This window comes from Eretmochelys imbricata, chromosome 3, assembly GCF_965152235.1.
Source record: "Eretmochelys imbricata isolate rEreImb1 chromosome 3, rEreImb1.hap1, whole genome shotgun sequence".
NCBI lineage: Eukaryota > Metazoa > Chordata > Testudines > Cheloniidae > Eretmochelys > Eretmochelys imbricata.
Window position 1 is genome coordinate 178332463 of NC_135574.1, and position 12420 is coordinate 178344882.

At 43.5% G+C, this 12420-nt stretch overlaps 2 protein-coding genes across 5 annotated transcripts in view; one reads left to right on the plus strand and one right to left on the minus strand.

The window, feature by feature from the left end:
• Positions 1–6356, minus strand: part of CHAC2 (ChaC glutathione specific gamma-glutamylcyclotransferase 2) — a 31375-nt gene extending 25019 nt beyond the window's left edge. Inside the window, exon 1 of the mRNA XM_077813898.1 lies at positions 6169–6356. Within this exon, the coding sequence (XP_077670024.1) occupies positions 6169–6303 (135 nt within the window). The 5' untranslated portion in view covers positions 6304–6356. The remainder of the gene's footprint in view (positions 1–6168) is intronic.
• The window catches only part of ASB3 (ankyrin repeat and SOCS box containing 3), a 129555-nt gene that overhangs the window by 35383 nt on the left and 81752 nt on the right, over positions 1–12420 (plus strand). The window lies entirely within an intron of this gene.

The window sequence follows — 12420 nt, forward strand, 5'->3', positions numbered from 1 at the left end:
AAAAAAAATTTGAGACATAAAAATTTTGTTTAAAATAATTATTACTGATCCATGGTTGCATGAACCTATGCATCCTCCTTTTGAAAATGCAGCATTTCCTTTTTCAATTAGTATAATTCTTACGTCTTCACTAGAGCTACTCTCTTTCTAAGTCAGTCTCCAGTTTTAGCTTGGAGTTGCCAATGATGTGTAAGTGAGGTGACTGCTTTGGGGGGAAAGACCTCAGTGAACAAAGAAAAGTGTATTTTAATTAAATAAAATTAGCATTTACCATTTTTCTTTCATAAATTAGGGAAACTTTCATATACCAGGTCCAGTATGTTAATGATCAGTTAAGTATTTCTGATGACTAACTAATTAGCCACATATGCAACTGTAAATAACATAGCCCTGTCCCATCAATGTCATTCCCCTAATTTGCTGGATGTTTCTGTAACCTATTGTTTCCTTAGCATTTGTTGAGCTATTTAGAATTATATAAGGGTGATAGCCCTTGTGGAGTGAGAGCGATGCAGGATTTCAAAATGCAGTAAAACTATATTATGCTCCTTCCTGTCGCTTGAAAAATACACCTGTCCACAGGAAATTGGAAAGGATGCTTACAACTGGAAATTGTTTTTAACTTCATAATCCTGTGGGTTTTTTTTTTAACACCAGATTAAAAAAATAGGATAAAATCTCTCCTCTTTTAGTTTTATGAACAGGGTAAAAATGATAAAGCCCACACAGAATGAAGTAGTTTGTGCACATCTCTGCTTTGCTTTAGTGTCCTATTTATAGATTCATACTTCTCCCCTTTCTAAGATTCAACAAAAAATGAGATTTATTTTCTCTTGGCTATTTTGCTAGATGCACATTATCGTTTGGGATTTGTTTCAACTACTGAAATTAACTCTTTTTGGTTATTCCTGCTGCCATTGCTATCTTGGAAGTCTTGCATTGCTTAAAAGATGTCCTATAATGTGAAAGTCTATAATTTAGCTACAAAAAAATGACTTTAAGGCAGTAAGAGTCTCTGAACTACAAGGAACAGTTAGCACCTAGTACATTGTTGGCATCATACAATCATAAGTTGGAAGTCACACCTGAAATGGTCACTTCCTAATACTTATGAAAGGAAACTAGAGTATTTTGAAGCAGAAGGCATGACTTATTCTTAGGATGTATTTGGTTGTGTGTGGAAGGTAGACAGGTTTTCTTAAGTTTTGAAAAAGTACTGAAAGGATCAGTATAAACACAATAAAAATTAATAACATTAGCCTCCTCTAGGTACTCCCATTTTAATCGATCACTTAAACTATTTCCTTGCACTTTTACCTTAAGTTAAAATAAGTTTCTCCCTACATGGTAGCACAGTGCCCAACACAATGGGACCTCATTCTCCTCTGGGATCTTCGGGTGTTACCACCATATAACAAATAATGCTGATGATAATCAACTTGTATTGGTCTCTATGTTGGCTTACGATAAACTTAATTATTATAAACAGACCAAATTCAAATGTGTTTGTCTCAAACTTGGTATTATCACCCTGGTCTTCTTTTCCCTCCTCCATTTTGTTCTTGTTGCATCTTGTCCCTACTTATACCCAGTTCCTGGAACTGTAGATGGATGCCACCAAAGTCAGTGAGGCTCCACATAGGCACAAGGGAGTCCATCTGTACTGAGGCAGTTGCAGATAGAGATCTTAGACTATAAGCTCCAAGGGGCAGAAACTGTCTTAAGAGTATGTTTGTACAATGCCCAGGATGGTGAGGCCCTGGTCCTAATTGGGGCCTCTGAGCACTAATCCTTTAATATAAAAATTAATAAAAGTATAAGAAATACACTGAATTTTAGTGTGTTGTTAAAATTATATAAAACGTAGGTTCCTCCAGGGAATAGTGATGGCAGTGGTGATGGTAATGGGATGGTTTACACAAGTGGTGAGCCAGTGTAATTGAATCCACATGTAACAGGAAAATATTAATTTTGGAGCTTTGCCAACTTTATTTTGAAGCTCTTTTCACATTGTGAAGTCCTTCAGCTACTCTGATACTACTCAGATTTAGGGCTTGTCTACACTACCGCTGGATACTAGATGTGATAAATGGACCTCTGAGTGCTCTCCTGTCAACTCTGGTACTTCACCAGAATGAGGAGCGCAAGCGGAGCTGACGGGAGAGCGTCAGCTGTCGACTTACCGCAGTGAAGACACCGCGGTGAGTAGATCTAAGTACGTCGACTTCAGCTATGCTACTCACATAGCTGAAATTGTGTATCTTAGATTGACCCCGCACGGTAGTGTAGACAAGCCCTTAGAAGTGGATCAAGGAAAGATCAATTTACTTATTTCATGCCAAATGAGAAATAGTATTGGTATATAGTATTTTGGATCAGTAATTCCAGGTAATTGCATCAGTGCTTGAGGTGAGAAATGAACTTCAGTTGAAAGCAGCAGAATGGATTTAGTTTGGGAGGTTACAAAACTAGCACTACGAGATCTGAGGCTTGCTCTACGCTACCAATTTATGTTGGTATAACTAATCCACGCCCCTGAGCAACACAGTTATATCAACCTTAACTCCCTGGTGCAGATAGCACTACATCGATGTGGGGAAGGCTTCTCCCGTCGACATAGCTGTCCCTCTCGGGGAAGCAGAGTATCTACGCTAGTGGGAGCAGCTCTCCAGTCAGTGTAGGTAGCGTCTTCAATAAGTGCTACAATGATGCAACTGGGCCAGTGCAGCGCTTAAGTGTAGACAAGCCCTAAGTATTGTATTGGAAATATAGGGGCATTTTCTAGTTTTGGAAGTTTGCATATGCTGAGTTCTTTGGAAGTCACGTGTGTGTCTCCAAAGCCCTGCCATAGCTGGTATGGTTTTGGGATTTCTGAGGTCTGACTCTTACTGTAGCACAAGATTTCTCTAATACAAAATCAGAACCAATAATTTAAAATGTCTAGCTATACAGAAGATCATAACACTGTACTTTTAATCATATGAATATCGAAGCTGTTCTTGGCAATTATTCACCAATTACACAAATAAAAGAATACTGTGCTTCTTTGAACAATGCCATAAGAGTGAACCCATTTTACTTTTCAAAAGTTTACTTTTGTATTTCAATAGACTAACAAAATATAGAGCTTGTACATTTATTACACTGCTCCCTGACCTCCTTCCTTCTTTAAAGAGATGCTGCCACTCAATTTTTTGAAATTAAGCAATTTAAAAAAAATTCCAGTTTTTTAAAGCATTATTTTAATATATTCTGAAATTCTTTTAAAAACATTCCTTTAAAAAGAAAAGGAGGACTTGTGGCACCTTAGAGACTAACAAATTTATTTGAGCATAAGCTTTCATGAGCTACAGCTCATTTCATCGGATGCATGCAGTAGAAAATACAGTGGGGAGATTTTATATACACAGAGAACATGAAACAATGGGTGTTACCATACACACTGTAACAAGAGTGATCAGGTAAGGTGAGCTATTACCTCAGGAGAGAAAAAAATTATCACTTTTGTAGTGATAATCAAGGTGGGCCATTTCCTGCAGTTGACAAGAACGTATGAGGAACAGTGTGTGTGTGTGTGGGGGGGAAATAAACCCCCCAGACAGAGACGAACACCTACAAGATCTCTATCAAGCGTTCTTACAACTACAGTACCCGCCTGCTGAAGTGAAGAAACAGATTGACAGAGCCAGAAGAGTATCCAGAAGTTACCTACTACAGGACAGGCCCAACAAAGAAAATAACAGAACGCCACTAGCCATCACCTTCAGCCCCCAATTAAAACCTCTCCAACGCATCATCAAGGATCTACAACCTATCCTGAAGGATGACCCATCACTCTCACAGATCTTGGGAGACAGGCCAGTCCTTGCTTACAGACAGTCCCCCAACCTGAAGCAAATACTCACCAGCAACCACACATCACACAACAGAACCACTAACCCAGGAACCTATCCTTGCAACAAAGTCCGTTGCCAACTGTGTCCACATATCTATTCGGGGACACCATCATAGGACCTAATCACATCAGCCACACGATCAGAGGCTCTTTCACTTGCACGTCTGCCAATGTGATATATGCCATCATGTGCCAGCAATGCCCCTCTGCCATGTACATTGGCCAAACTGGACAGTCTCTACGTAAAAGAATAAATGGACACAAATCAAACATCAAGAATTATAACATTCAAAAACCAGTCGGAGAACACTTCAGTCTCCTTGGTCACGCGATTACAGACCTAAAAGTTGCAATTCTTCAACAAAAAAAACTTCAAAAACAGACTCCAACGAGAGACCACTGAATTGGAATTAATTTGCAAACTGGACACAATTAACTTAGGCTTGAATAAAGACTGGGAGTGGATATGTCATTACACAAAGTAAAACTATTTCCCCATGTTTATTCCCCCCCCCCACTGTTCCTCACACGTTCTTGTCAACTGCTAGAAATGGTCCACCTTGATTATCACTACAAAAGTGATAATTTTTTTCTCTCCTGAGGTAATAGCTCACCTTACCTGATCACTCTTGTTACAGTGTGTATGGTAACACCCATTGTTTCATGTTCTCTGTGTATATGAAATCTCCCCACTGTATTTTCTACTGAATGCATCCGATGAAATGAGCTGTAGCTCACGAAAGCTTGTGCTCAAATAAATTGGTTCGTCTCTAAGGTGCCACAAGTACTCCTTTTATTTTTGCGGATACAGACTAACACGGCTGCTACTCTGAAACCTTTAAAAATAAAGAGTTTCAACTCCTGTTTCAGATTATATAAGGATCTTTTTAGCAAGGTTGAAACTGACTGAGGCCCTAAATATGCAAACACCTGAGTGATTCTGTGAGAAGTTCCATTAAATCAAAAGGACTTAAGCACACAACTAACTACTCACTTGTAAATGTTGGCAATATTGAACCGTGAGGCCTCTATCTTGCAAGCTGTTTCTGCCCCCCTGTGCCAAAGCAGACCTCCATTGTGTTCAGTGTTGTTGCTCTGCATAGGGTATACCGGGCAGGTCAGCTTTTGTTAGATTGGGGCCTTAATGACTATCGGGGGAAAGGGTGAAACTAACTGCACAGAATGCTGACAAATACACAAAATAAACGGGGGGAGGGAGGAATAGAGATGTTATTTGTTCTGTTAGTATCTAACAGAAAGCTATTAGTTGTTACATGTAACTACTAGTAGGTACAAAATGTTCAGACTAGTGTGATTCTCCAGCTGATAGTGCAAAAGATTACCCAGTAACTTTGATTATGAAGATGATGTAGGAGGGTACAGGGGGTGGTGGTTTGTTTTGATATAGGGGTGGAGGACTGTAAAGCTATATATGTGAAATTGATATTAAATATGATGTATTTGGAAGGCAGGGGAAAAGTAGAGGGTTACTTTGTATTTACCTTTAGAGAATATTTTAAAACTATGAAGTTTTGAAATTATGTGAGTGTGTAGTGGAATGGAGATGGGACCTGTGTGAGAGAGGAGTTTGATTGGGTGTGTGAATGGGACCTGCTTGTACATGAGAGAATAGTCGAACTGTGGAAGTGTCCTTTGGTGCAGAGAGGACTTGGGGTGTGTGTGAGGAGGACCTGTGTGCGGGGGGGGGGGTGAGGAGGAGGGAATCTGTTGGGGGTATGTGGGTGCGTGTTGGGGGGACTGCATGCAGAAACTGTGTGTTTATGGGGGGGGGGTGTATTCCAGGGGGGGAGAATGCCTGAACTGAACCTAGGGATCGTTGGGAGGAGGGGAGGCGAAGGTTAGGGATCGTTGGGAGGAGGGGAGGCGAAGGTTAGGGATCGTTGGGAAGAGGGGAGGCGAAGGTTAGGGATCGTTGGGAGGAGGGGAGGCGAAGGTTAGGGATCTGTGTATATGGTGGGGAGCTGAAGAGCAGCCCGTACCTGTATTGGGGGTATGTGGAGGGGTTCAGCGGTGGGATCTGGGTTAATTTCTGTATAAACTCACGGGGGTCAGCTCAGAGCTCCCTGCTTCGGATGGGCCGCTGGTCAGCATCGCGTCCCCCCCTCCGCAGCAGATTACATATCTGGAACGGGGAGGGCGAACAGCAGCTGCCACCGGCACTTCCCCTCTCCTGCCCCCTGCGGGCGGATGGTGGGTGCTTCCCTCCCCGGTCGGGGCACCGGCAGGACACGCTCCCTGCGCCCAGCGCTCACCTTGCCCGGCACCCCGCGGTGGTCGGTGCTGCCCTGCCAGAACCTCCTGCTGTAGCCCGTGATGTACCCGACCATCTTTTCCTCGTAGGGGAAATCCACCTTCCAGATGAGGGAGCCGTAACCGAACACCCACATGGTTCTCGCCCTGCCTACGTCCCGCCGGCCGGCAGCCGCCCCTGCCGGTCTCTGCTGCGCTTCCCCCAGACTAAGGGCAGAGCGGCCCCGGAGCGCGGCGTGTCGCACAGCGCCGCCTGGCAAAGCACCATGGGGCTTGTAGTGCCTGGGGCCCCCGGGCGCCTCTCGCCTGCCGGTGTCCCAGCCCTGCCCCGGCGCGGGCGGGCGGGCGCCCCCCGCTCGCTCCTGGGGCTGAGGCCACGGGCAGCGGCCACGCCACTGGCAGCCCGGGTGGTGCCGAAATGGACTACAACTCCCATCGTCCTCTGGGTGCCGAGCCCCCCACCCCCGCGTGCTGCCAAAGGGGCGGGGCTGGACAGGAGCGGGCGGGAGCGGGGAGTGGAGAGGCGGCGCGGCAGGGCTGGGGACAAGAATGACGAGTCAATGCAGTGGGTTCCCTGCAGATGTTTTCTGTCGCCTGCATGTAAGACCGTTGTTTTCTAGGTTGTAGGCTATATGGTATAGCAAGTTCTAAGTAAGGGATTTCACGGGTCTTCCTTCTGCCCCTCTGCCGGACTCCTTGGGAGGCCCCGCATCTTGGTACCCATTTAAAGCCCGCCTTTCCCCTCTCTTGATGTAGAGAATGTCACTAACATCCAGGAGTGCAGTAGTTGGGATTTCTTTAATTTGGGTAGTCAATTCTTTTATGTCAACGTCCAAATTTCTTGGTCAAAGTATGGTCGAAGTCCATACTCCAGAGAACATCATAAAAAACGATGATAATTAATAAAAAGATTTTGGGGTCCATTCAAAAGTGTCTGGTGGTTCAACTTTGGTCCACAGTCTGCCTCTTGACTACCCTGCTTTAACTGGTGGGACAGCTTTCAGCAGTGATCTAAATATCAAGTTTGCAGGTCCTTATTCTAAGCTAAGTTCCATCAAGTTTACTGTCTGCATGTATGTTTTTGGACAAGACGCTTTTAAAATTACTTTCTTGTTTGAGGTGCTGTGCACGGACTTAAGAAGTGGCATGGGGTCTTGTAAGTGTAGAGTTTTGCCTTGATGTGTTCATTAAAATTTTCTCTCTGTTATCATGTGCAGTATGCTGTCCCTTCATTTTCCACTCCAACAGCAGAATTGTCTGTGCATTGTGTGTGTTTCTAAAAAAGGATGACTCCAGAGCATCTGAGACATCAGATGTGCTGGAGTCCTTTCCAAATGAGACATTATATACAAATTGAAATAATGTTTAATGGCAATGTACTTATTTAAATAAGCAGTGTAATTTAGTGATTAGATCATCAGAGCAATTGGGAATAATGACTCAGTTCTGCTGCTGACTCATCATGAAGTTGTGTACATTAGGTTTCAGAGTAACAGCCGTGTTAGTCTGTATTCGCAAAAAGAAAAGGAGTACTTGTGGCACCTTAGAGACTAACCAATTTATTTGAGCATAAGCTTTCGTGAGCTACAGCTCACTTCATCGGATGCATACTGTGGAAAATACAGAAGATGTTTGTTTTTATACACATAAATCATGGAAAAATGGGTGTTTATCACTACAAAAGGTTTTCTCTCCCCCCACCCCACTCTCCTGCTGGTAATAGCTTATGTAAAGTGATCACTCTCCTTACAATGTGTATGATAATCAAGGTGGGCCATTTCCAGCACAAATCCAGGTTTTCTCCCTCCCCCACATCCCCCCCAAACAAACCCACTCTCCTGTTGGTAATAGCTTATCTAAAGTGATTACTCTCCTTACAATGTGAATGATAATCAAGGTGGGCCATTTCCAGCACAAATCCAGGTTTTCTCCCCACTCCTCCTCCTCCCCCCCACACACAGTGGGTTTGTGTGTGGGTAGGGGGGTGGGGAGAAAACCTGGATTTGTGCTGGAAATGGCCCACCTTGATTATCATACACATTGTAAGGAGAGTGATCACTTTACATAAGCTATTACCAGCAGGAGAGTGGGGTGGGGGGAGAGAAAATCTTTTGTAGTGATAAACACCCATTTTTCCATGATTTATGTGTATAAAAACAAACGTCTTCTGTATTTTCCACAGTATGCATCCGATGAAGTGAGCTGTAGCTCACGAAAGCTTATGCTCAAATAAATTGGTTAGTCTCTAAGGTGCCACAAGTACTTCTTTTCTTTTTGTGTACATTAGGGAAACTCTGCAAAAATGTCCCACTCTTTCTAATGGCAGTTCAGTTCCATTGCTGTTAGCAACATTGGAAAGCATAGTGTAGACAAGCTGCTGGGTTCAGATGGTGTTTTAGGGTTTGTCAACACAATGGGTTTGTTTCAGACTAACTGGCATTTTTTCAAATTAAAATGGTCTGCATCCACACAACACAATTCTTCTAAATTAACTGGTTAGTTGGTGCAAACTGGATAATCCACTTTAATTCATTCCAAAATGAATTTCCATGTGGAATATTGTGTGTAGTTAATATGGAGTTTGTGTGGATTCATCAGTACTTCAGGTTGATTTTTCAGTCCTCCCACTGGTAGGACACTGCATTGTTTTACACCAGGACTGAACTGTCTGTTCACGGGTGTGCCCTCTGCTGTTCAGGGGTCATGATTACCAGATGTTACCTTCTTATTTAAATGCTGGCGTGCAGCCAGGAACGCTCTGTTTGTGATTACACACTCCCGGAGCATTACACCAGTGCTATAGCAGCCATGCCTTGTGTGTCTGTGGGGGGCCATGCAGAGGTCATGGATTTTCTTGTGATCTGGGGAAAGGAACTGGTGCAGTCCTCCTTTAATAGTAGCCACTGTAATAAGAAAATATTCAAGTATATAGCTAACCAAATGACCAACTGGGGTCACTCCTTGGACTTGGCTCAATGCTGCAATAAAGGGAAGAAGCTCTATCAGAATTATAAAAAAATACCAAGGTCAGAACGAGGACCTTTGGCAGTGCTCCAACCACCTGCCCCTACTTTGAGGACTTTGAGGATAGGATTTTTACCATCTAGGCCATCACTGAAGCTCAATATGTGGTGGAGAACACCAAGGAGAATCTTGACTAGTACTCTGAAGTGGAGGATTCCTTGAAAGCTAGGATTTCTTTCCCATGCAAGACTCCAAGCCAGACCTGGAGGAACAGACTTCTGATACCCAGGCAGACACCAGACTGACAGTTCTGAGGAGGGGACCTCTGCCTGTAAGTACTAAGTGCTATATTACAATAAAAATGTATAGGTCATTTTAACATATTGTTGTTCCAAGTGCCAATGGAAGCCACCAGTCTGGGTGGATGAGAGCTCAGCTTCTCATCCCCACTTCCCTTTTAATCAGTATGGTAGCTATGCCAGGGAATTCCAGCTCTGTAGGGATTATATCCCTGATATTTTCATTTCTCACAGCCATCTGCCAGTTCATCTCCCTCGTGCTCCATCTCCCGGTCAACTGCCATGGTCTCCCAGGCTTCCTGCCCTGGTTAACCTAGGGGTGCCGTAGTAGTTTTTTTTTAAAAAAACAACCAAACAAAAAAACACAGCATATAATGCAGGCATGTTTATTGAAATGTCAATTACAGAAAAATAATGCAGCATAAAAAATTCTTTGTTTCAGAGTTTGATCAATGCCGTGAGCTTTCAGCTGTTGTAGCATTTTATGAGGTATAAAATGGAAGACAATAAATGCATAGAGATGCATAGGCCCTTGGCTAGCTGTAATCAGACCATCAGCATTGTTGACAATTACAGCAGAACTGTATTTAGCAGTACACTTTGTGCATGTTGGCAGATGATTTTAAACAGAATTTAAGGCAAAGATAATACTGTATATTGGCAGAAACATTGAAAAGTAACACACCCTTCTCAGGATTACTTCTGTGGGTAGCCTACCTCTTCCGGTCCTGCAGCATTTCTGGGGGTGAATTAAATCACTGCATAGATTTCTGGTTTGCTCATCCCCTTTTTCAAAAAGCCTCATATCTGCCTCTGTATTAAGGTTGCATTGTCCAATGTTAGGATTGCCTGCAGAAGTGGACCGGCAGACAAAGCTGGCCCCTGCAAACATCCTAGCCCCTGTCCTCCTCAGCCCGTGTAGAACTCCAAATCCTTCTGCCCACCCCTAGATTCCTTGCCTCTGCAAACCATCAGTCCAAACCCCTGAAACTCTGCTGCCCACCTTAGCCAATCACAAGCAAGGCTCCTGTGCAAAGGGAAATTCAAGTGAAACACTTATCTCCCAGACTGGGAAGAGACTTGAAATAGCATTCCAGAAATGAGGAGAAAGAAGCATTTTATAATTGTTGCCATGGAGACTTGAATCGCTTCAATAACTACTTGTTCTGTTTCTCAGCTCCACCTGCTTCTGCATCTGACACCCTATGGCCCCCAAGGACAGGACCATTGTCAACTGCAGAACACCTGATTAATCAGAAAAGGGAAGACCAAAGGCAAAATGTTTGGGGACTTTGTGACAGCATCTCAGAAGTGGGATAAGAAGACAGAGGAATAGTGGGAAATTCTTCTTTCAGAGAGACAGAAGGACAGAGGTTCTCCTTGCTGACCGAGACGAAGGCAAAAAACATGCATAGAGAGGGAGAGATGCTGAGACAGCTCCTGGAGCACATGCAAAACCAGACTGTCTTGACTGAGAACATGTTGGCACAATGTTCTGCTACAGCACCACAATCCCAGCACACACATGTTCTGCAGCCCATGGAGAATAACAGGTACAGGGAGCAGCAGTACTCTTCCCAAAACTCAAGCCACGGGCATTTCCCTCTCCCCACCATACCACGGGAGTCTGGAAACAGTGCGTTCTGGGAACCCTCCTTCACCCTTCCAATGACAAATGATAGTTTCTGCACACTCTCCACAACCCAAGGCAAAGCCACCATGCAGAAATCCTGCACCTACAGATGTTTGTGACAAGTGTAGCACAGAACTTTTTTCGAATGTGGTGCATATCTGCACCATAATGTTGCATAAAGTTTGCGATGTTTTGCATTGTTTTCACTGTTTTACGTTGTGGTTCATGTTGCAATGGCTAAAAATGCAGTTTTGTTCAATTAATGTTTTTGCTTGCACTGCTTGATGTTCAATAATGGTTATTTTTGACAAAAGTTCAATAAAGGTTCATAAAACACCACATATACAGTACACGTATCAAAATACTCTTCCAAAAAAGTACCACAAAGCATTTCAAAAGCAAAATAAACATCTGTTTAATTAAATCCCTACACACACAGTAATGAAACCATGCCGTAATTCAGCTCCTAGCCTCAAAGTAGGTGCATAGGGTGTCCCTGACCCTGTGGCCTTGACTATTTGCTGCAGTTTGCAGAGGGAGCCTATTAGCTATTCATGGTATCAGTCATGAAAGTGTCTGGACATCCACCTCCCACCCATCAGTGAGGCTCTCACAGATGTTGTGCAGACCATAGCAAGCAATTGTCATATAGGATATACATTGCTCAGCAGTCTTCAGCTTCAGCCTGAGATAGTGCCATCTCCCTCTCAGATCTCCAAACTCACAGTCCATTGTCATTCTTCAGTTACTCAGGGTATACAGTAGAACTGGTCCTTTCTCTTGTTCAAGTGTCCAGTAAAAAGCTTTATATATAAATCAGGGGATTAGAAAAATAAGCGGAGTCTCCAAGAATGCTGAGGGGAATCAGAATACTATTAAGGTCCATCGAGATCTCACAGCAACTTTTCCCTTAAATAAAATAAATGTGAGTTTTGAAAGATTCTAGTGTCATGGACCTTTCCAGACCACCCCATGTTAATATTGGTGAGCCTGCCACAGTGATCAACTGCACCATGGATATGTACCCATTCTTTTAATGAAGTCTGAGCTCTGGGGGGTGATGAAAATGGATATAATACCTCACATCGGTGTTGCAAGACTTAAGCAATCAATGTACCCTAGTGATGCCAGCTTCAGAAACCTTGTGTTTTTTTTCTGTCATGCCCCCTTCTGTGCATTCTTCCGTGTTTCCTTTAAACCTCTTCTCAGAATTTATTTGCCAAGTCACCTCCTTTTCTTCTTCAAGTGATTGCTCATGTCAATTCCAAGTAGGTGTGTGTGTCCCGCCTGCACGATCATTGGAAGGTTTTTCCACTAGTGGTACCTGTCGGGTCGACTGTGGAGCCCCCTGGAGTGAT